The sequence below is a fragment of the Sus scrofa genome, chromosome 14 (genome assembly GCF_054392235.1).
Source record: "Sus scrofa isolate SSC_HxYL_T2T_F1_AM1 chromosome 14, Sscrofa_HxYL_maternal_Yorkshire_Landrace_v2.0, whole genome shotgun sequence".
NCBI lineage: Eukaryota > Metazoa > Chordata > Mammalia > Artiodactyla > Suidae > Sus > Sus scrofa.
The window spans coordinates 142,422,998-142,444,561 of NC_139396.1; the positions used below are offsets into that span (position 1 = coordinate 142,422,998).

The 21,564-nt window shown below is 35.8% G+C and overlaps 1 protein-coding gene across 1 annotated transcript in view; it reads right to left on the reverse strand.

Moving 5' to 3' along the window:
- Nucleotides 1-21,564, reverse strand: part of LOC146397047 (uncharacterized) — a 453,627-nt gene that overhangs the window by 128,666 nt on the left and 303,397 nt on the right. The window contains exons 3-4 of the mRNA XM_084997501.1: nt 10,472-10,602; nt 5,693-5,794 (exon numbers count right to left, since the gene is read on the reverse strand). Coding sequence (XP_084853627.1) covers nt 10,486-10,602 — 117 coding nt within the window. The 3' untranslated portion in view covers nt 5,693-5,794; nt 10,472-10,485. The remainder of the gene's footprint in view (nt 1-5,692; nt 5,795-10,471; nt 10,603-21,564) is intronic.

Here is a 21,564-nt window from a genome sequence, read left to right on the forward strand (position 1 = left end):
AATAATATTGGAAGTCTTGCATGAACGAGCCTTCTTGAGGATTCACAATACAAAGATGGCCTATTATTTATTTGACGTTGGGAGAATCTGGATAAAAATGATTTAATGTTGCATAGCTTTTTTCCCTGTCAATTAATATCTCTTAATATTGTAACAAATTAACATAAGCCAAAAACTGCTTAAGAATTCCTATCTGTATAGATATACAGATAACTAGATATTAAGTAATATATGTACTAAATATATTAAAAGTTTCAAATAAAACAGAACACACCTTGCTTGTTATAATAAATGATTTAACTTAAGGGTTTTATACTGAAGAAATCATACTCTAAATAAAAGATGAATTTGTCTTGCTCACTTAACCCACTTCCTTGCTTTAACTGCCTTCTTCATGCCTTGTTCAATGAATACATGGAGATGTCATCTATTAAATGGATGCCCACAGAAGAATCAGCACCTCTCCCTAAACTTGTGTACTTATGCCTTTTTGCTGCAGTAAAGAGCGAATTTTTATTCGCAAAGCCTCCCTCTCTAGTTTCTGTTTATTTAAAGATACTCTCTTTAAATTGACAAATTGACCCTCATCTCAGAGCATTTGCAACAATGATAATTTCAAGTTACTGTCATTGTGTAGAATAACAGAAGAGTGTATGGACCAAAGGAAGATTGACTTTCTAAACTCCATCTCTTCCCACAGACCTCATTAAATAGATGAATTGGAAATCTGATTGTTCCTTAAATAAAATATAAATAGTAAGGATATTGGTTAATTTACTGTGCACTGAGGTTAATAACTATACAGTATTAAGAAGCTCAGGATGTAGTTTTTTGGGACTAAGGTCCAGATAGTTTATTCCTTCCTTCCATCCTCCCTTCCTTCTTTTTTCTTTTTCTTTTTGGGGCTGCACCATGGCATAGCCACAGCAACACAGGATCTGAGCTGCATCTGTGACCTACACCACAACTCAGGGCAACGCCAGATCCTCAACCCACTGAGCAAGCCCAAGGATCGAACTCGTGTCCTCATGGATACTAGTTCGGTTCGTTACCACTGAGCCACAACGTGAACTCCCTTTCCTTCTTTTTTAAAGCTAAAGTTTATCTGAGTTCATATTGCTACCATCTATCAAATATAAGCTTGCACCAGGTGAGATATAATTGACACAAATCCTGTAATTTTGAAGAGCACCATGGATGGGATCTCCACACTGTGAAAGTTTCCCAACCACACCCAAGTACTTGTCAGGTTGCCTGTACTGCTGCCTTTAAATGGTTTCCTCTTGACATTAATGAATGTAAGACATTTATTTATTCCATATTATATCTGATAAAAGAAATGAGAAGTTTGTTCTTTGAAGAGAGAAAAACATTAATTACTCTTGCACATAAGTGAAGAGTTTTAAAAACACTGACTCTCACACCGCCAAATTATGTTCATCCCTTTTTTGCCTTAAGACAAATACCTTTTAATCTTATGGATGGAAGCATCCTGACATTAAAAGTAAATTAACGAATTGCAGGCAGTTAATTTACTGGTGAGACAGAACAAGAGTAAGAAAGACAGAGAGAGGATAAATGGATGTTGCTATAGATATAGATATAAAAAGGTAGTTTATATATATAATACAGAATTTACAGACCAAGGGAAGACTCAAGCCATGCTCCCCAGTGATGGCTCCTGAACTGAGTTGGGTAGAGGCTTTGCCCTTAGCTAGAGGGATTCATGGGCCAAGGAAGGACAGAACACTTGCAATACCAAAACAATTTAATATCAAAGACTTTGGCATTAATGGTTTCATCAATTGTCCCTCTTTCATTCAATATATAATTATTGAGCTCCATGACTTTTCTGCATGTTGGGGAAACAGCAGCAAGCAAAACAGACAAGAGTGATGACTTCAAAGCCGAAACTGTAAGGGGAAACAGACACAGGGAGTAAATTCAATACGAGGGCCTGAAATAAAAGGGGTTTCTAATGGAATCCAGTTTACCTAATCCTCGTCCTCCTACACACTTCTAGACAAAGGAATTATTTCTCAGAAAAGAACTAAAGAGCTGTTTTTCTCCTCACTTCTGCTTACTCTTTTTCTCTCCCTGTTCCTCTCCCTCTTTTTCTCCCTTTCACATTCTACACATATGGGCTTTCATCACTGGTATAACCTAAATATAATAATAATGTGGAAATTGACACAAGATTGCAAAATATTTTGCCATGTTAGGATATATACATTTTCATGGCCATCCACTCTTAATATTAGCTAAAATTGACTGAGAACTTCTTCTTTTAAGTGTTTTTTGTCTACTAACCCATTGCATCAAAACAACACCTTACGAAGTAGATACTATTATTATTCCCACTTTATAGATATGGAAACTGGAATGTAAAAAGATTAGATGTATTGCCTGATCTAACCCCATGGCAGAGCCAGGCTGTAGACCCAAGGAGTCTGCCCACAAAGCTTATTCTCCTGACCTCCACAGGTAAGGTGGGTGCAAATATTACCTTAGGTGAAAAATTCACTTGTCCATTTTATTTTTTTAGTTTCCCTGTAGGCTGGTGAAAACTTTGTCAAAGCCCTGCTCTGACCCACTAACCTATATCCAGGAATCCCAGCCTGAAGATATCAGCCTTATGAAGTTTTTAACTCTCATCCAAGATTTATGTTACAGATGTGGTAGGACAAGAGCTTAACTGTGTTCACAGGATGGTGTTTACAATACATTTTGCCAATGACTTTCAGAAACATGACCTGATTTCTAACACTCTCCCTGACTAGCCCTTTTAATAATGTGTTATTAACCTAAATCAGCAGGAGACCCTCAGGTGATGAAGGGTCCTTATCACAAAGTCCACAGATAATTTGAGGGGCCTAGGAATGACCTGAAGTCAATTGAAAAAAATTTTTTTTTTGAATTCAGGTAACCTTTCACACACACTGACACTCACACACACATGCTCTGGAAAAAAAGTTTGATAGATCTTTCCATATTTCACAGGGATCTTGAAAATATCCATAAGTCAAAAGAGCATTACAGTTCTAGGCCTGAGGGCTAATTTACCATGTGACCTTACGAAAGTCACTTGGCCACACTGGACATCAATTTTCCCTCCTGACAAATCATAATTTAATTCTACTCTAACAAATCTGCAAAGTGGGAAGATTAGATGATATAAAAGGCTACATATACATTATTTGTTATTATTTCTTTACCCTTTCTCTTTTCACTCTGAGAGATCTTGTAAAATTTTGTAACGAAGGTTCTTTTGGGCAAGTTACAAAATTTCACCTGCGCAATGATTTCCGTATTTTTATTTTTGAAGATATATTAGTATTCTGTGCTCATTGTCAACTGAAAATGGTTATTCCAATTTGTCCCAATAGCCAAGAAAAATGTTAAATTAAGGATAAATGAAAACAGTAAATATGCATTTCTGCCCATCAACTCTAGAAATAGAAGATGAAATGAACAAGTAAACATCAAAATGAAACATCATCATTCCAGGCTGATTTAAAAACCTCAGTAAGGGCCATTTTAAGAGTAAAGCAGCTTTTCTAAGGAAACAAGCAACACTGTATAGTTGCTCCAATTCTGTACTCCAAAATCAGAACATTTCCAGAGAGAAAGAAACTACAGTTAATGTGATTTTTGTCCCCAAAGAAGACTCCAGCAATGACACTGTCATGATTTCTCTCATGGTTCTCCTGCTTTGTTCATGAGAAACATCATATGTTCACACACACACACATACACACACACACATCAAAGCAACAGATGGTTCATAGAGACCTTTAAGATACATTTGAGATGTTTAAGGTGCATTTGATAACTTGAATCTTGGGATTATCATCTGCCTTGAATTCCCCGTAGAAGCTCTATAATTAGGCAACATTTAGTAAAAAAATTTATTGTCTTGTCCTCATATGGGTAAATGGGATGCTTCTAACACTGGCCTGAGAAAGAAACATGTTCTTTGGAAATCCTGGCAATAGCGAGAGAGCTATCCTGAGATTATTTATGTGTATCCTGAGTATATATTATATATTGAGTGTGTAGATATATATATACACACACACACACACGTGTGTGTATGTATCCTGAGTGTACTGAGTGTATATACATATAATACAAAATGATATATCACATCATGATATATCATTATCAATAGGGTTCTATTTTCTTAGAGAACCCTAACACAGTTTCCATGATTAGAATAATCATTTTGTGTTACCTAGCTCAGCATTTTTTCTTCAATCTTTGCTACAAGGCTTATGATGTATAGGCAGGTAGGCAATAGTACAACATCCTTAATAACAGGTAGCTTGCTACTTCCATGTGAAAAGCTCTAATCATCATTCATTTATGCATTAACTCAAAAATTCATTAAATTTCTACTATCCAGTTGACATTGTACTATGTACTAGAAGCACAGCTAGGAGAAGAATCTCTACCACAGGGAGCTATAGATTTACTGGAAGACACAACTAAATCAGAAAGTACATTATATAGCATATCTCATTTTTAACTGAACACTCATATATATAAATTTCACTCATTGTTCTAGATTAAGCCTCTAGCAATACATATAACAAGTCTAATTTATATCCCAGAGACAAATCCATCAGGCATTTGAAGACAACTTTCACAGCTTTGTAAATTAAAAATCCCTAATCCATTAAATCATTTTTTTGAGCATCTACTATGTGCCTTGTGGGGACACAATAAATTAAATACTAACACAGCCCCTGCCTTCAAGTAGTCATCCCTCCTTGCATCTACCTTTTTTTTTTTTGTTTTTGTCTTTTTGCCTTTTCTACGGCCGCTCCTGCAGCATATGGAGGTTCCCAGGCTAGGGGTCCAACTGGAGCTGCAGCCACTGGCCTACGCCAGAGCCACAGCAACTCAGGATCTGAGCCACGTCTGCAACCTACACCACAGCTCAAGGCAATGCCGGATCCTCAACCCACTGAGCAAGGCCAGGGATTGAACCTGCAACCTTATGGTTCCTAGTCAGATTCGTTAACCACTGTGCCACAACGGGAACTCCTGCCATTTTTATAGTTAGAAGTCATCCCATCCAAATAGCTCTTCATTCACCACCTCAGATACTCTGAGCCTTGTGCTAGGGATTGATTTATGCACAGAACTAAGTGACACAGTCCCTGCCATGAAGAAACATGCAGGCATGTGATAGAGCCAAGCGCAGCTGTTCCACTCACATAATTTATCATGAATTCACTAAATTAGGGATATATAGGATATATCTGGCTGGTATCTTTCCCTTTTTATCACTGTCCAGGGTATCTAGATATATGTGAAAGCAATAAATAGTAATGTTTACATTTATTAAAAACAATGTAAAATGAATGTCAAATGTTGAGATTCAAATGTAGAGGCTACGCATAATCTTTGAAGTTTTCTAAATCCACAAGGTCCACTGACCCAACCTATGGCAATTTATTCTTTGTTCCTTTTCCTGGATTGTTTTCTTTTTTTTAAATTAAAGTATAGTTGATTTACAATGTTTTTCCAATTTCTGCTGTACAGCAAAGTGACTCAGTCATGCATATACACATACAATCTTTTTCTCACCCTGGATTATTGTCTAAGACCTAGGGCTACAGTGTATTCTGTGAAGCACCATCCATCATTTTGAGGCCCGATCGAAATACTAAAACTTGGAACTTACCAGGAAAACCCTGTCAGAAAATGATCCAGGTTAATCTGCTCCCTTTCCTCTCCAAGGCTGGCTGCTTCTCAGGCTCCTCTGGTTTCCATCTTTAACTCCTGCCTTCAGGAAAGTCAAAGAACACAACTAAGTGTTGCTTGTCTTCTTTCCACACAGCACTATGAACTATATAATCCACCTCTAATATTTCCAGAAGGATGGGAACATTTATATGGTGGTTATGATCTTTTTAATCCCCTTTACTTTCTTGGCCTGATTCTCTGACTTTCACCATTGATTCCTCAAGGGCTGTTCTCTCCATTTGCCCATCAGGTACTCCGAACTTTGCCTGGTTTCTTTAATGGGTTACTTTGATATAACCATTTTTAAATGAGGATTTATTAATAATTAAGACAAACAGTTGAATTTCAGCATTTTAAATTAATAGTTAATGAATAAGTTCATCCTACTCCATCCTTGAGGCCTTCCCCTGCCGCCCGTTGCTAACCCTCAGCCCTGAAGTAGGGTTTGAAGAGAAGGGGACAGATCAGGATCTCCTGGTAGACAAGCACAGGTGGCCTGTCAGCATCTCAGTGAGGTCTTTTTGGTCCATCCAAACTAGAGTAGTTGCCACCGTACTCTTCCATGTCATCTTTTTTTTGTTTACTTCATAGCATTGAAGTTAATATATTCATCTATTTCAAGCTGTATATAATCTGTCTACCATCCACCTTAACCCCACTCCTAACTTGATAAAAACTGTAAGAGGAGAGACCCTGCTCCCCTTCTTTATTATCATATCCCTAATTGGCACATAGGATGTACTCCCAAATCTGGTGCATTTATATGTCTAATATTATAGCTCAATAAGAAAATTCAGTTGCTTTAGCCCCTGGCACCATTTAGGACTTTTTGCCACCATAAATTTTTTCCTGGCTGAGTTATTGAGAACAAACCCAGAAGGAATTCTAGAACAGAGTGTTTGCAGAAAAATAACCATGAGCTGCTCCTAATGTCAAGAACAATGATGGAAGAAAGCTGTCATGATTCAAAGTGGAGGAGAGGAGAGAAATTAAGAAATAAATCTGGAGTTCCCGTCGTGGCTCAGTGGTTAATGAAGATCTGACTAGGAACCATGAGGTTGCAGGTTCAATCCCTGGCCTTGCTCAGTGGGTTAAGGATCCAGCACTGCCATGAGCTGAGGTGTAGGTCACAGACACGGCTCGGATCCCGCGTTGCTGTAGCTCTGGCGTAGGCCAGTGGCTACAGCTCCAATTGGACCCCTAGCCTGAGAACCTCCATATGCCGTGGGAGAGGCCCAAGAAAATGGAAAAAAGACAAAAAAAAAAAAAAAGAAAGAAAGAAAAGACATAAATCAATGTACCCTCAATTACAAATAAGTGCTTTCAGCAATCTTGTGATTTTCCTCAAAACTTAACAGAGTAAAATAGTAAATAGTACCTAAGTAGGTAAGCAAACACCAAAATGGACTATGATCAAATCACAAACTTAAAATAGAGTAGACTAAGAGTTTCCATTGTGGTTCAGTGGTAAAAAATCTGACTAGTATCCATGAGGATACAGGTTCAATCCCTGGCCTCACTCAGTGGGTTAAGGATCCAGCATTGCTGTGAGCTGTGGTATAGGTTGCAGATCCATTGTTGCTCTGGCTGTGGTGTAAGCCAGCAGCTGCAGCTCTGATTCAACCCCTAGCCTGGGAACTTCTATATGCCATAGGTGAAGCCCTAAAAAGAAAAAATAAATAAAATAAATAAGAGAAGATTTCCAAACTGGGCAAATCACAGCAGCTATGTGGTTGCCTCATTTGGTTTACTGAAGTACAAGAGGAAATATTTGCCTCATTTGGTTATGCCTCCTGCTTGGTTCTTGTTCCTCAGGATTGCCTTGGCAATCTAGGCCTTTTATAGTTCCATATAAATTTTTGGATTTTTTGGTTCTAGTTCTGTGAAAAATGTCATGGGTAATTTGACAGAGATTGCATTGAATCTGAAGATTGCTTTGGGTAGTATGGCCATTTTTACAGTATTAATTCTTCTAACCCAGGATCATGGAATATCTTTCTGTTTTTTTGAATCTTCTTTAATTTCCTTGATTAATGTTTTATAGTTCTCAGCATATAAGTCTTTCACCTCCTTGGTCAGTTTTATTCCTAGGTATTTAATTTTTTGGGTGTGATTTCAAAATGTATTGTATTTTTGTGTTCCTTTTCTACTATTTCATTGGTTGTATATAGAAATGCCACTGATTTCTCTTTTTTTTAACGATTTTTATTTGAGAGACTGTCTTTCAATCTTGGGTAAAAATTTCTTCTTTGAAGTTTGTTGCTATAACCAGCTTTGATACTTACCTTCTCAATTGGCCCAAACTATCCTAAAACTATCCTAAAACTCTTAATTTCATATTACAGAGGTTTGGTTATTGCTATACTTTACACTGTTTTTCAGCTATGCCTCAATACTAATATAAGGTATCAGAAAATATTTTAAAAATTATTATAGCTGATTTACAATGTTCTATCAATTTCTACTCTATAGAAAAGTAACCCAGTTTTACATACATATATATGTATGTATATACACATACATACATTCTTTTTCTCATATTATCTTCCATCATGTTCTATCACAATTGATTGGATATAGTTCCCTGTGCTAGACAGCAGGGCCTATACAGCCCATCCACTCCAATGCAGTTGTTTGCATTTATTCATCCCAAATGCCCAGTCCATCCCACTCTCTCCCCCTATCCCTTGGCAACCACAAGTCTGTTCTCCATGTCCACGAATTTGTTGGCATCAGAACATAAGGAGTTCTTCATTTCTGGTCTTCTGCCTACATCATAGTGGTTTGGTCTAGATGCAATAAAAATTACAATTATAGGAATTCCCACTGTGGCAAAGTGGGTTAAGAATCTGACTGTGGCAGCTCAGGTTGCTGCAGAGGTGTGGGTTCAATTCCCCTCCTGGCACAGTGGGTTAAGGATCCAGCACTGCCACAGCTGGTCCTGGAACTTCTATGTGCTGTGGTTGCAGCCATAAAATTTTAAAAATAAAAGAATTATGATTATAGTGCATATACTACTATACATTATAAAACTCAAAAGTTCCCCTCTTTATACTGACTTGAAGGAAACTGAGAAACAAAAACTGCTTACCACAAGTGTTGAGCACTTAATTGAAGCTCTCTCTAAAATAAAGTAGAGCAGTAACTAGCCAGTTAAGTAAGATTTGTAGTGTCTTTTTGTCTTTCATTATTTGTGGCCATTGCTTATCCCTTTAATAATATTTCCTCTTACACCTCCTGCTTGGAGATTAATATGGGCAATTAATCTTCAACAAAAGAGGCAAGAATATAAAATGGGAGAAAAGTCTTTTCAGCAACAGTGCTGGAAAAACTGGAGAGCTGCATGTAAATCAATGAAACAGGAACATACCCTCAAACCACACACAACAATAAATTCAAAATGGCCTGAAGACTTAAACATAAGAGAAGACAACATCAAACTCCTAGAAGAAAACATAGACAAAACATTCTCTGACATCAACTATACAAATGTTTTCTTAGGTCAAACTCCCAAGGCAAAGGCAATAAAAACAAAAATAAACCAATGGGACCTAATCAAACTGACAAGCTTTTGCATAGCAAAGGAAACCATAAAAAAAAGATAACCTATGGAATGGGAGAAAATAGTTTCAAACAATGCAATTGACAAGGGCTTAATCTCTAAAATACACAAACAACTTATACAACTCAACAGCAAAAAAACCAACAACCCAATTGAAAAATGGGCAAAAGACATGAATAGACATTTCTCCAATGAAGATACACAAATGGCCAACGGGCACATGAAAAGTTGCTCAAGATCACTAACTATTAGAAAAATGCAAATCAAAATTACTATGAGGTACTACCTCACACCTGTCAGAATGGCCATCATTAAAAAGTCCACAAATAACAAATGCTAGAGAGGGCATGGAGAAAGGGGTGTCCTCCTACACTGTTGGTGGGAATGTAAACTGGCACAACCACTATTGAAAACGGTATGGCGGTATCTCAGAAAACTAAATATAGAACTACCATATAATCCAGAAACCCCCCTCTTGGGTATATATCTGGACAAAACTTTCCTTGGAAAAGATACATGCATGTTCATCACAGCATTATTCACAACAGCCAAGACATGGAAACAACCTAAATGTCCATCAACAGATGAATGGATTAAGAAGATGTGGTATATATACACAATGGAATTCTACTCAGTCATAAAAAAGAACAAAACAATGCCTTTTGCAGCAACATGGATGGAACTAGAAACTCTCATAGTGAGTAAAGTAAGTCAGAAAGAGAAAGACAAATACCATATGATATCACATATCTGGAATGTAATATATGGCACAAATAAACTTTTTCACAGAAAAGAAACTCATGGACTTTGTGGTTGCTAAGGAGGAGGGGTAGGGAGTGGGATGGACTTGAAATCTGGGGTTAATAGATGCAAACTATTGCCTTTGGAATGGATTAGCAAGGAGATCCTGCTGTGTAGCACTGGGAACTATGTCTAGTTACTTATGATGGAACATGATAGAGGATAATATAAGAAAAAGAGTATATAGATATAGATATAGATTGTGTGTGTGTGTGTGTGTGTGTCAGGTCACTTTGCGTATGGTAGAAATTGACAGAACACTCTAAACCAACTATAATGGAAAAAATTAAAATCCTTAAAAATAAAAAAAAAGACAGTCACTCAATAGCATAGAAAGAACAACTGAAGACCTACCAGAACTTGTAGCTCTAACTGCACATGTAGGTGGTAACCATCCTCAACAGCATCATCCTCAGATGCCAGAGACAGGTGACAAATGCATAAAGTATGTGAGTCACAGTCAGAAACTGATGATTACCTAATGTCTGAAGAAGAAAAGAATAATAATCAAATACATTAGTCACAATTATGTCGGCTGAGGTCAATGATTTATTATCAGTGGAAAAGCTAGTCTTATTCAAAGCTATTAATATCCATTAGTAAATTAAAATGTGTATTTTGAAACTTCTGTTTTTATTTCATATATTTTGTTCCATTTGACATTAGGAATCCACTTAGATTATATGTCTATATTCAACTCTAAACATAAAAAAGTGAATTTTCTTTCACAACAGAATCTAAACAGACTTATAATTCTTTAATTTGCAGAATATTCTTCTCTCCCTTCAATCACCTAATTACCAAGCATTCTTACTGCATATAGACCTTAACCACAATTTTATCAATGACGTCTTGGACCCCCAGCTGAATATTGAAATGAATAATCTGTTTCCGAGTCAAAATTTTTGCAAGTAAATGAAATGTCCTAATCCTAGAATGCAACCAAAGTACATCTTGTAGAGAAGCTCTTGCATTTCTTCTATATCATTATTAAATATTCAAGTAACATTTTTAGCATTCAAGGAAACATATAATCAAACACATAAGGAAGTAATAACTCTCTTCAGATATTCTTCATAAGAAAAACATCCAAAAATACTGTTGGTTGATTTTGCCTGCATTAATTATTCTATATATATTCTCTGCCACCTTTGCACTCTCTCTTTTCTCAAGAAAAGTAAATATATTTAATTTAATCATAGCAGAAGGCAATGTTCAGCAGGTCAAGAGTCACTGAGATCTTGGTAAACAAAGATCCTCAATCCCCAATACAGCTCATACTTGATCTTTACCAATGACATTTCCTCAATGTCATTGTTTGCATTATCTTCTGAGAGTGAAATTTCTTATCTCCCTTCTTTACCATTGAGCCAATTCTGTCCAAGTTCATTGCATACTAATTGGATTCAGGATTACTTGCAAGCACAAAGAGACATCAGGCAGTGAGGCTGAGTTGTGGGTTAAATCAACCACCAGCCTGAAGACCACTCAGCTTCATCCTACATCAAGTTTATCACACTGCCTTGCACACTGTCTCTAAATATTCCTAGAAGAAAGAAATTCTAGAAATATATACTCAAGATTTGCTTCTGGAAACATATATATATATATTTTTTTCTGGTATTCCCATTAGATAAACAAAAGAATAAAAATATGGTCAGAAAAAGAAAGAAAAATCACTGAACATAGAGATTTTCCCTTGGTCTCCTTTTCCTCATCTCCCTTGATCCTGTCCATATAGTATACATCAAACTAGAGCCCTAGGTTGTAACTAGATTTCTCATTTCATTTTCCTTCATGAGTCTTTCAGTATTTGAATTTCTGGAGGTCCCTTTGTGGCTCAGTGGCAACAAACCCAACTAGTAATCATGAGGATATGGATCCAATCCCTGGTCTCACTCAGTGGGTTAAGGATCTGGCATTGTCATTAGCTGTGGTGTAGGTTGCAGAAGCAGCTCAGATCTGGTGTTGCTGTGGCTGTGGCATAGGCCTTCAACTGCAGCTCCAATTTTACCCCTAGCCTGGGAACTGTCATATGCTGCAGGCGCAACAATAAAAAGACAAAAAAAAAAAAAAGTAAACTTCTGTTCAATATACTAAGATGGATGGCACTATGGCACTATCCCTTAATACATACTGCCTGTTTCCCAGCCAAGAGCATGTTGTGTTTCTAATTTTTTGTTATATCTAAATTTCATTTGGCTGCTTATATCTTTAACAGACTCATTTTTTTTCAAATATCTCTTTCAACATCTTATTTTCAAAGTAACAATATTTGCTGGATTTTTATTTTATTTTATTAGCACATAGCATAGTATCACAAATGCTACAACCCACTCAACCAGGTTTTCTCAGGTTTTGAGCCCTATCCTAAGAATCCTTCTCCCTGCTTAACATGAGCTGAGAAAGGTAAAAGACAAGAGGGACAAAGACTAGATGTATTTGTGTAAAACAGAAAAATGAAAAAAGTGAGAGAGGATCACCTAGAAAGGTAACAGTCGTCTTAGCCACTCTAACTCCACTCATTTTTCCAAGTTATTGATTGATATTTACCAGGTCTTTCTAGATCAGGGAGGAAAATGCCCACCTAGAGTATAAAACTAGTACAGATCACTGAATATTCACATAAAATATGGTTCTCCAAATAGCGAAGCAGACATCGTTAAAGTACTACAGCAGCAGCAGGGCTTAGGCAAAATGAGAGGAAATCATCCTTTAGATAACCTATGTTAAATTCGGCAGAAATGGGAAATCATTGAAACACAGTTTAAGAAGACATAAGAGAGGAAGAGGTGGCCACAGTGGGCATCAGAAGCCTTCACCAATGGATAAGCACAGCAAGACGGCACTAGTAGGGAATTCCTATTGAGAAATTACCAAGTGATGGGCACTGTGAAAAGCAAGTCACATTTATTATCCTTTTTAAACAACTCAATAGTATTAGTACTATTATTATCCCCATTTTATAGGTGAGGAAATTAAGTCTTGTAGAGTTCAAGTTGTATACCTAAGGTGAAAACTAAGCCTGAGTTCAAATGTGGGCATTAAGACTCTCATTCATTATGATGGCAGCAGCAGCTTTGCATGCTATGGAAATTTGCAACTATACCTACTTAAGGAAGGAGGAAATTTTATGGCGAGAGAGAGAGAGAGAATATGGTAACTAGATAATCGGTGAGAGACTCAGCCTTCTGCCATTGTGTGCATGAAGTATGCTCCCTGGAGGAGCTAACTATGTTAAACCTACTCATATTCCCATCCTCAGACTTGGTGTCCCTCACAGTGGGGTCGTGTAAGCTGCTTGGGTGTCCTTCCAATGTCTCAAATACAAAACTTTTCAGATGGCATGGCCTATAGATGAGCCAACTACTTCATCTGATGCTCAATCATAGAAAGAGCCAGAGGGGACAGTCACAGAGGGAAAATTAAACTTATTGAAGGATGGCATTGTGTTTGCAAAGTGGCACTTAAGAGATTTTAGAAGCAGTGTAACTTTACTTCTTGTACCCCTTTAAACACTTAATTCCAGAGTCAAAGGCAGCTCCTTTCTGCTTCTAGAGGGTATAGCTCCTGCTCTTTCAGAAGCCACAGGCTCTTCTTGGATGCCCTTATTTTGCTCCAATCATTCTTAATACAGACCACTACATTTCTGGTTAGTGTAAGATAATTTAAAACTATTTTCCAATTGCCTTAGAAAGAAATTAAATTGCTTCTCCAAGGGCAGATTTTTTAAAGACAAAGTTTATTGTAGTAGTCATTCTGAATGATCTAATCAGTCTCTTTATTTGACCTAGGGCAGTCACCCCATTGGTAGAAAAGTGGGTAAGTGAAAAGATTTCCAAATTGGGCTAAGGTGAGAAAGACAGAGACAGAGTGAGTGGTGAGACTAGAAGGGCTGAGCATAAACATAGATTTATACCCACCTTCCTTCCCTTTATTCCTAGCTTTGTGCAAAGAGTAAGATAAAAGCTATAGTAAAAGAAAAAACACCGTTTGAATTCTTGCTCTGTCACACTTTAGCTGTGTAACCATTATTTAATTTGTTTGAGCCTCTCGCTCCACATTTATAGAGAGGTTATTAGAATATCCAGTTAAGAGGTGTATCGGGAAAATAAAGTTCCCAGAGAAGAGGTATTCAATAAAAAGTTGCTGACTCTGCAATTCCGTCCCCATTATTTCAAGGAATAAAGGAAGGACATCATAAGACACATGATCAAAATGTGACCCTCAAGAACCCAATCTAGTGCTCTTCAGTCCTTAGTCATAGGTGCCTCCAGTCATTTTCTCATAAAGTTTGTCTCCATTTTCAGAATGTAGAATTCATCTCTCTTTCCCGCTTCTCAGCAGTATCTTTGGCACTTGTCTAAAAGGCAGTATCATGCTCTCCATCAGAGGCTTTCTTGAAGAAATGTGTGTACCTGTATTGGGCAGATACCTGTCATGAGTCAGAATGATGCAGATGCTCTGAGGGAGTGCTTCTTTCACCATAGGAATATCATGAAAGAAACACCCATTTCTGCTAATATCACACCTGCTACCCACTTCCCTGAAATAGGATTCGACAACTACATAAACAACTTTTATTTTATTTAGCCCCAAAGTAGCTATCTGCCTGATACCGGTTTGTTTTTTGTTTTTGTTTTTGTTTTTGTTTTTTCTGTTTGTTGGTTGGTTTGGTTTGCTTTGGTTTTGCTTTCTTTTCCTGCATTTTACTTTGTCTTTGAAAAACGTATGTTGCATGAGAAAGACAAAGCAAGCTCAGTTAAACTACTTTCAGTTGGTGTTTATACACCAGCATCTATGCTTTAAAAACCATCGCTGCTTTCTCCTCAAGAAATTAATGGGATTTGACTGACTCCAAATCTTACAGGACAAATGTCTCAGCCTTGAATTTACATGATAAAAATAGGCCAAAAAAAGTAAGCATATACATGAACCACAATATCATCTCTACTTGTTTTGAGATAGTTTATTGAGAGCATATTTCCTCTGTTAGATAAATTTTAGTCCCTATCACGTGAAACATCTTCTGATTCTGAGAGTACTCATCTTCCTCAACTGGGGAAAGTATGCCTAAAAGATGTTTGGTGGCTGAGGGAACTCACCAGACCAATAGAGAGTTAATTAATATCATTTCAATTATCATGTAAAGAGCATCCTATGTGCCAAGAATTAACCTCTTCCTGATGGTGAACCAGTACTTGTTGGGACATCGCTCATTATATCTTATAGTGCAACATCTTTAGGTCATTTTTCTAGTTTCCTCTCAGAAAGGCAGGAACAGGTATTTATTTTCCCTTTAACTATGCTCCTTATCCATGTTTAGCTGCTTGTGAGACTTTTTTTTTTTTCAAATTTCATAATGGTGTATAACATTTGTGGTAAAAACCACAGTTAAAAGCAACAAATTTTATCAATATTTTAACCACACCCAGAGCATGTGGAAGTTCCCAGGCCAGGGATCAAACTTGTGCCACAGCATTGACAGTGCCAGATCCTTAACCCACTGCACCACCAATTTTTTAATCAATAAAACAAAAATACTTCATTTTGTCTTGCACCAATGCACCCCACTTCCCCAAATTCAGCTCCCTGACACAAGCATTTTTATCTTTTCTACTTGTTTATTCATATCCTTATTTAAAATAAAATTTCTTTTTGATATTACTCCCTCAATTCTTTAGCTCATAAAGTTTCCTGTATTGGGTGATACCAACTCCAATGAATATTAATTCTAACTTAAGCCAATTAATGAGGAAACAAGAATCGACTAAGAAGTTTCTAAATTAAGCATCATTGCATCATGTTATTTTTCTGCTCTGAAGCTGTGTCCAAATCCACCATTATAAAGAAGAAAAAAAAAGGAAAACATATGATGTTTACAAGTCCTTCTTCCCATCTTCATTCTCCTCCACCATTTTGTTTCCCCACATCTGACCCCAAATTTCCATTCTTTTTTCCTCTCAATGTCATTCTCTTGCCTTCTTAATCTTCACATCAAGGTTTTGAGGAATAATATCAACAGCATCAGAAAGGCCATGTGGCTTATAGATTAAGCACATGGTCTTTATTCTCACAAGATGTGGTAGGAATCCTAACTGTACCATAAGGTGACCTTGGGAAAGTTATGAGTTTGTTAAAGCTCTGAAATGATGACAGGATTTCTGTAGCAAAATTTATAAGACAATAAAAAGCACCCAGAATGTGAAAAAATTCAAATAAACATTTTTCACATATTATGAAACCCTGTTGCTAAAGAAAAATCAATTGAAAAGTATTTAGTCATTGAAAGTAGTAATAAATTCTGATTATTATGGCAGAGATAATGGACATGAATACACTAGATTTCCTTCCCAAATTTGATATTGATTTGTTACGCTTAATCAAGAAAACCTCTTCTGTCCATTTATTGATTTGTTCTATTTTGGGTGATGCTACTGTCTCTCAAGGACTGAGTAAGAAATTAATTTATGACTGCGGCAGGCACTGAAAATTTCATAAAGACGTTTTTAGATGAGAAGCGAGCATCAGATTCTCACTCCAGAAATACAGGCAATATGACTCTGGAATTATTAGCTAATTGGGGAAATTACTCAAATTCTTTAAGGCTCACCTGTAAAATGGGAATAATAATAGTGCCTTTATAGGTACTTTTACAGGATATTTTGTATGAATTAAATGAAAAAATATATGTAAAGTACTCTATCTTATATGGTAAACCATATTTTTTCCACAAATATTATAATGATTCTGAAGATGTTGCTAGTTACAATGATGTCATGAAATGTCAAGAAATATCAGGGTATCTATCAAGAAGGAGATAGCCTTCTTGGTGGAAAAAGCCTTTTATTAAAGAAAACCGACTTTGTTGGGAACTTGAAATCTTGATTTTTAATATGGAGCTTACTTTTCCAGTTGGTATGGATAAGTAATCAGGCTACTAAAGGTGACTGAAAATGACTTGATTTCTCTACTAGAGGATAATTGTATTTATCACCTATTAATTATGATACTAGTTACATATTTTGGAAGGTCAGGAGAGGTTAAATCACTGCAAGAAGTTATCTACTGCATTTCTTTGGCATGTTCCTCTGAATTGCAGATGGTCATAGCCTCAGCTTAAAATTAGTAATTTGTAACTTCAAATTGTGCCTTGCACCCCTTGAGACTCTACCTAAAATGAAATCCAAGGAAAATGACAGTGCAAGTGACAAAGGAGATAAATCTTTGCAGTAAGCTCCTTATAAACACCTTCAGGTTGTGCACAGGGGAGATTATCAAACCAGGCTTTTTATGAGAACAGATAAATATAAACTTCAAATACACTCTTTGAGCTCTTTCCTGTTCATCTTCAAGCTCCTATCCCTTCCCTGAATTATGCTATACAGCCCATAAGTTATGAGCAGAGTCATTGTTCTCAGGGCTCACATCCCCTGATGTGGTGAGTACAAACAGAGCCCAGCTCACAGGTAAATCACAGCCCAGAACAGCCATACAGCAGCTCTTTATTTTCATAATACCCAAATAACACAGCTAATTCATCAAACCACTTTTGCTAGCCATTCACGAAATCTCCCAGTGTGTGCACTAGACCTATTTAACAGGTAATAGAACACAGCTTCATAGACTGAAGCACATTTATGAATATTTACAGGTAATATCATATTCAATGATGAAAGTCTGGAAGTGTTTTACTTTAAAAAAGAAGAAATAAGAATACTTGCTTTTTACTAGAGTTATTCAACATTGTACTGGCAGTTTTAAGCAAAGTAAATAGGCAAGAACAAAGTAATAAAAATCATCCAAATCATAAAGGAATGAATAAAATTATCTCTATTTGTTGATGGCATGACCCTTTATAGAAAATATTACAGAATCACAAAACCCCTATACTAGAATTAATAAATACATACAGAAAACCTCCAGAGAACAATATCAATACACAGAAATCATCTGTGTTTCTGTATACCAGCAATAATAATCCAAAAAGGAAATGAACAAAATTCCAAACAATGAAATAACTGGAAATAAATCCGATCAAAATGAAAGATCTGTACATCCAAAACTATAAAATAATGCTGTAAGACATTTAAAAAGACTTAAATAAATAGAAGGACATATCACATTTGTGGATTAGAAAACGTAGTATTGTTAACATGGCACCACTACCCAAAGCCATCTACAGGTTCAGTGCAATCCCCATCAATAACCCAGAAGCCATTTTTTCAAAATTTGAAAGAACTGAAATCCTCAAATTTATATGGAATACCAAGGGCTTTTTTTTTTCCAAAGTGGAAGAACTATAAAAACTTCAAATGTATTTGGAATTGTGAGGAGCTCTGAAAAGCCAAAATAAGAGCAAAACAAAAAGAATAAAGTTCGAGGACTCAGAACTTCCCGATTACTACAAAGCTAGCATAATCAAAAAACTGTGGTACCTGAATAAGGATGGGCAAAAAGAGCAACGGAGTCAAATTAAGAGTAGATAAATAAGCGCATTTATTTATGGCCAATTGGCTTTGACAAGGGCGTCCAAACCATTCTGTGGAAAAGGAATAGTCTCTTCAACAAATGTTGGAGATACAACCAGATATCCACATGCAAAAGAACAACACAGCCTCACACTATACAGAAATTAGCTCAAAATGGATCAATGATCTAAACATAAGAGTTAACACCATAACATTCTAAAGAAAACATAGGGATAAATCTTCATGACCTTATGATTGACTGTGGATTCTTAGACATAACACCAAAGTACAAGCAACAGAATAAAATATAGAAAAATCAGACTTCATCAAATTTTTCTAAAAATTGTGCATCTGAGGACATTATCAAAAACTGAAAAAATATCCTACAGAATAGCAGGAAATATTTAAAAATCATGTATCTAATCAGAGATTAGTATCCAAAATACATAAGAAAAATTATGGCTCAACTACAAAAAGATAAAACCCAATTTAAAAAGATGAAAAGAGGAATTCCTGTCATGGCTCAGTGGTAATGAGCCTGACTAGGATTCATGAGGATGCAGATTCTATCCCTGGCCTTCCTCAGTGGGTTAAGGATCCCGCATTGCCAAGAAATGTGATGTAAGTCATAGAGCGGGGGTCAGATCCTGCATTGTCATGGCTGTGGGGTAGACCAGCAGCTGTAGCTCTGATTGGACCCCTCGCCTTGGAATTTCCATAGGGCACAGGTGAGGCCCTAAAAAGCCAAAAAGAAAAGAAAAGAAAAGAAAAGAGAAGAAAGAAGGAAGGAAGGAATGGAAGGAAGAAAGAAAAAGAAAGAAAGAAAGAAAGAAAGAAAGAAAGAAAGAAAGAAAGAAAGAAAGAAAGAAAGAAAGAAAGAAAGAAAGAAAGGGAAAAAGAACTTGAATAGACATCTCTCAAAAAAATTAACAAATTTCAAACAGGCATATGGATGTTCAACACTTTTATTAGGGAAATGCAAATAAAACACACAATAGGATACCACTCTACCCACAAGGATGACTGCTAAAATACACACACACACACACACACACACACACACAAATCGACAAGGATGTGGAGAAACTGTAACATCTGTCCATTGCTGGTGGGAATGGTGGGAATGTAAAGTGGTTTAGCTGCTGTAGAAAACATTTTAATGGATCCTCAAAACCTTAAACATAGAATTATTACATAACACAGTAATTCCACTTTTAAGTATATACCCAAAATAATTGGAAATGGGTACTAAAACAAATGTATACATGTCTATCTATGTCTATGGCAGCAGTACTATTAATAAAAGCCAAAAGGTGCAAATAACCAAAATGTTCTTCAACAGATAAAGTGTTAAAAAAATTACAGTGTATACATTCAATAGAATATTACTCATCCACAGAAAAGAAAAGAAGTACTGATACAAGCTACAATATTCATGAACCTTAAAAACATAATGGTATGTGAAAGAAGGCAGACCCAACTGTCAAAAATTATGCATTTTCATTGTTACTAAATATCTGAAATCAATAAATGCATAGAGACAGAAAACAGACTTGTGATTGACAAGAGCTAAAAAGATAGTGGAATAGAGGATAACTGTTTAAAGAATATTAGGCTTCTCTTTGGGATGATGAAAGTATTTTGGAAATTAATACAAGCGGTTGTTGATAACATTTTTAATGTACTGAATGTCCCTGAATTGTACACTTTAAATGGTTAATTTTATTTTATATGAATTTCACTTTAATTTTTTTTTTAAAAAGATGAATATCAAAGTCTCAGGTATTATTGCAGTTTTCCATTCTGACAGTTTGGGATTTTTTTCATGTACTTTGTGGCTCTGTTGTTATGTGCATAACTGTTTATAATTGTTTCATCTTCCTGATGGATTAACCATTGATCATTATAAAATTTGATTTTTTGCACTAATAACAACATTTTTGTTGAAGTCTACTTGGACTTATATTAGTATAGCTATTACATATCTTTTTCTTTAAATTGTTTGCATGATATAACTTTTTCCACCTATTTAGCTGCAATCTATCTGTGTCTTTAAATTTCATTGTGTCTCATACATATTTAGTTGGATCATATTTCTTATTTTTCCAATTTCTGCCTTTTTATTTAATTAATTTATTTTAAATGGAGAATTTCTGTCTGTTATTTTGCTGTTTGTTTTCTCCATGTTTTATGCATTTTTTGTCCTTCTAATCTGCCATTACTGCCTTCTTTTTATTAAATAGATATCATTTATATTTCTTGGCATTTATTTTACTATAATTGTTAGTTACTTTTAGAGTGGTTTACCTGAGATTAAGAGAATTTTACTCAGTTTATTTGTATAAAATTTTACTTCCAAGCTTTCTGCAATAGTTCTCTATGAACTTCATTTTCCTTTTATTCATTTTAGAACATTGAAGTGTTTTTACAAGTTACCAAATCTAACAATGCACTTTCCTGTCAGTTTAGCAATTGTCCAAATATTTCAGTGAGGGTATTTTTTATTTGTTTTTATTTTTTCTGGTAAGGAAAAAGTTTTAATCTATAAAAATATTGATTTACTAGGTTATACAGGAAATTATTATAATATGTCAACTATACTTCAATTTTTAAAATAATTTTAAATTATTTCATTTTATAATTTAATGCTGTTCATGGTTTTCAGTCTCAAAAACATGGAGAAGGGTCTCATTGGCACAGCTTGTGTCAGTCACTCCATCTTTAAAACAAAGGAAACTTTGCCAAGAGGTTGTGTAATATAATAAACACTATCTATTTAGAAGTCATATCTTTATAAACCAAATGGTATTGGAAGGTAACATTTTCGATTAAAAAAATTGCATTACTCTTTGCAGAAAATGGAGGATTACTGGTCAGACAAAGTAATTAAATACCCATTACAGCTATAAATTCAAGGGAAGGCCTTACATCAGCCATATAATTGAGTACAACTTCCTGTAAAGATAGAGTAAGAAA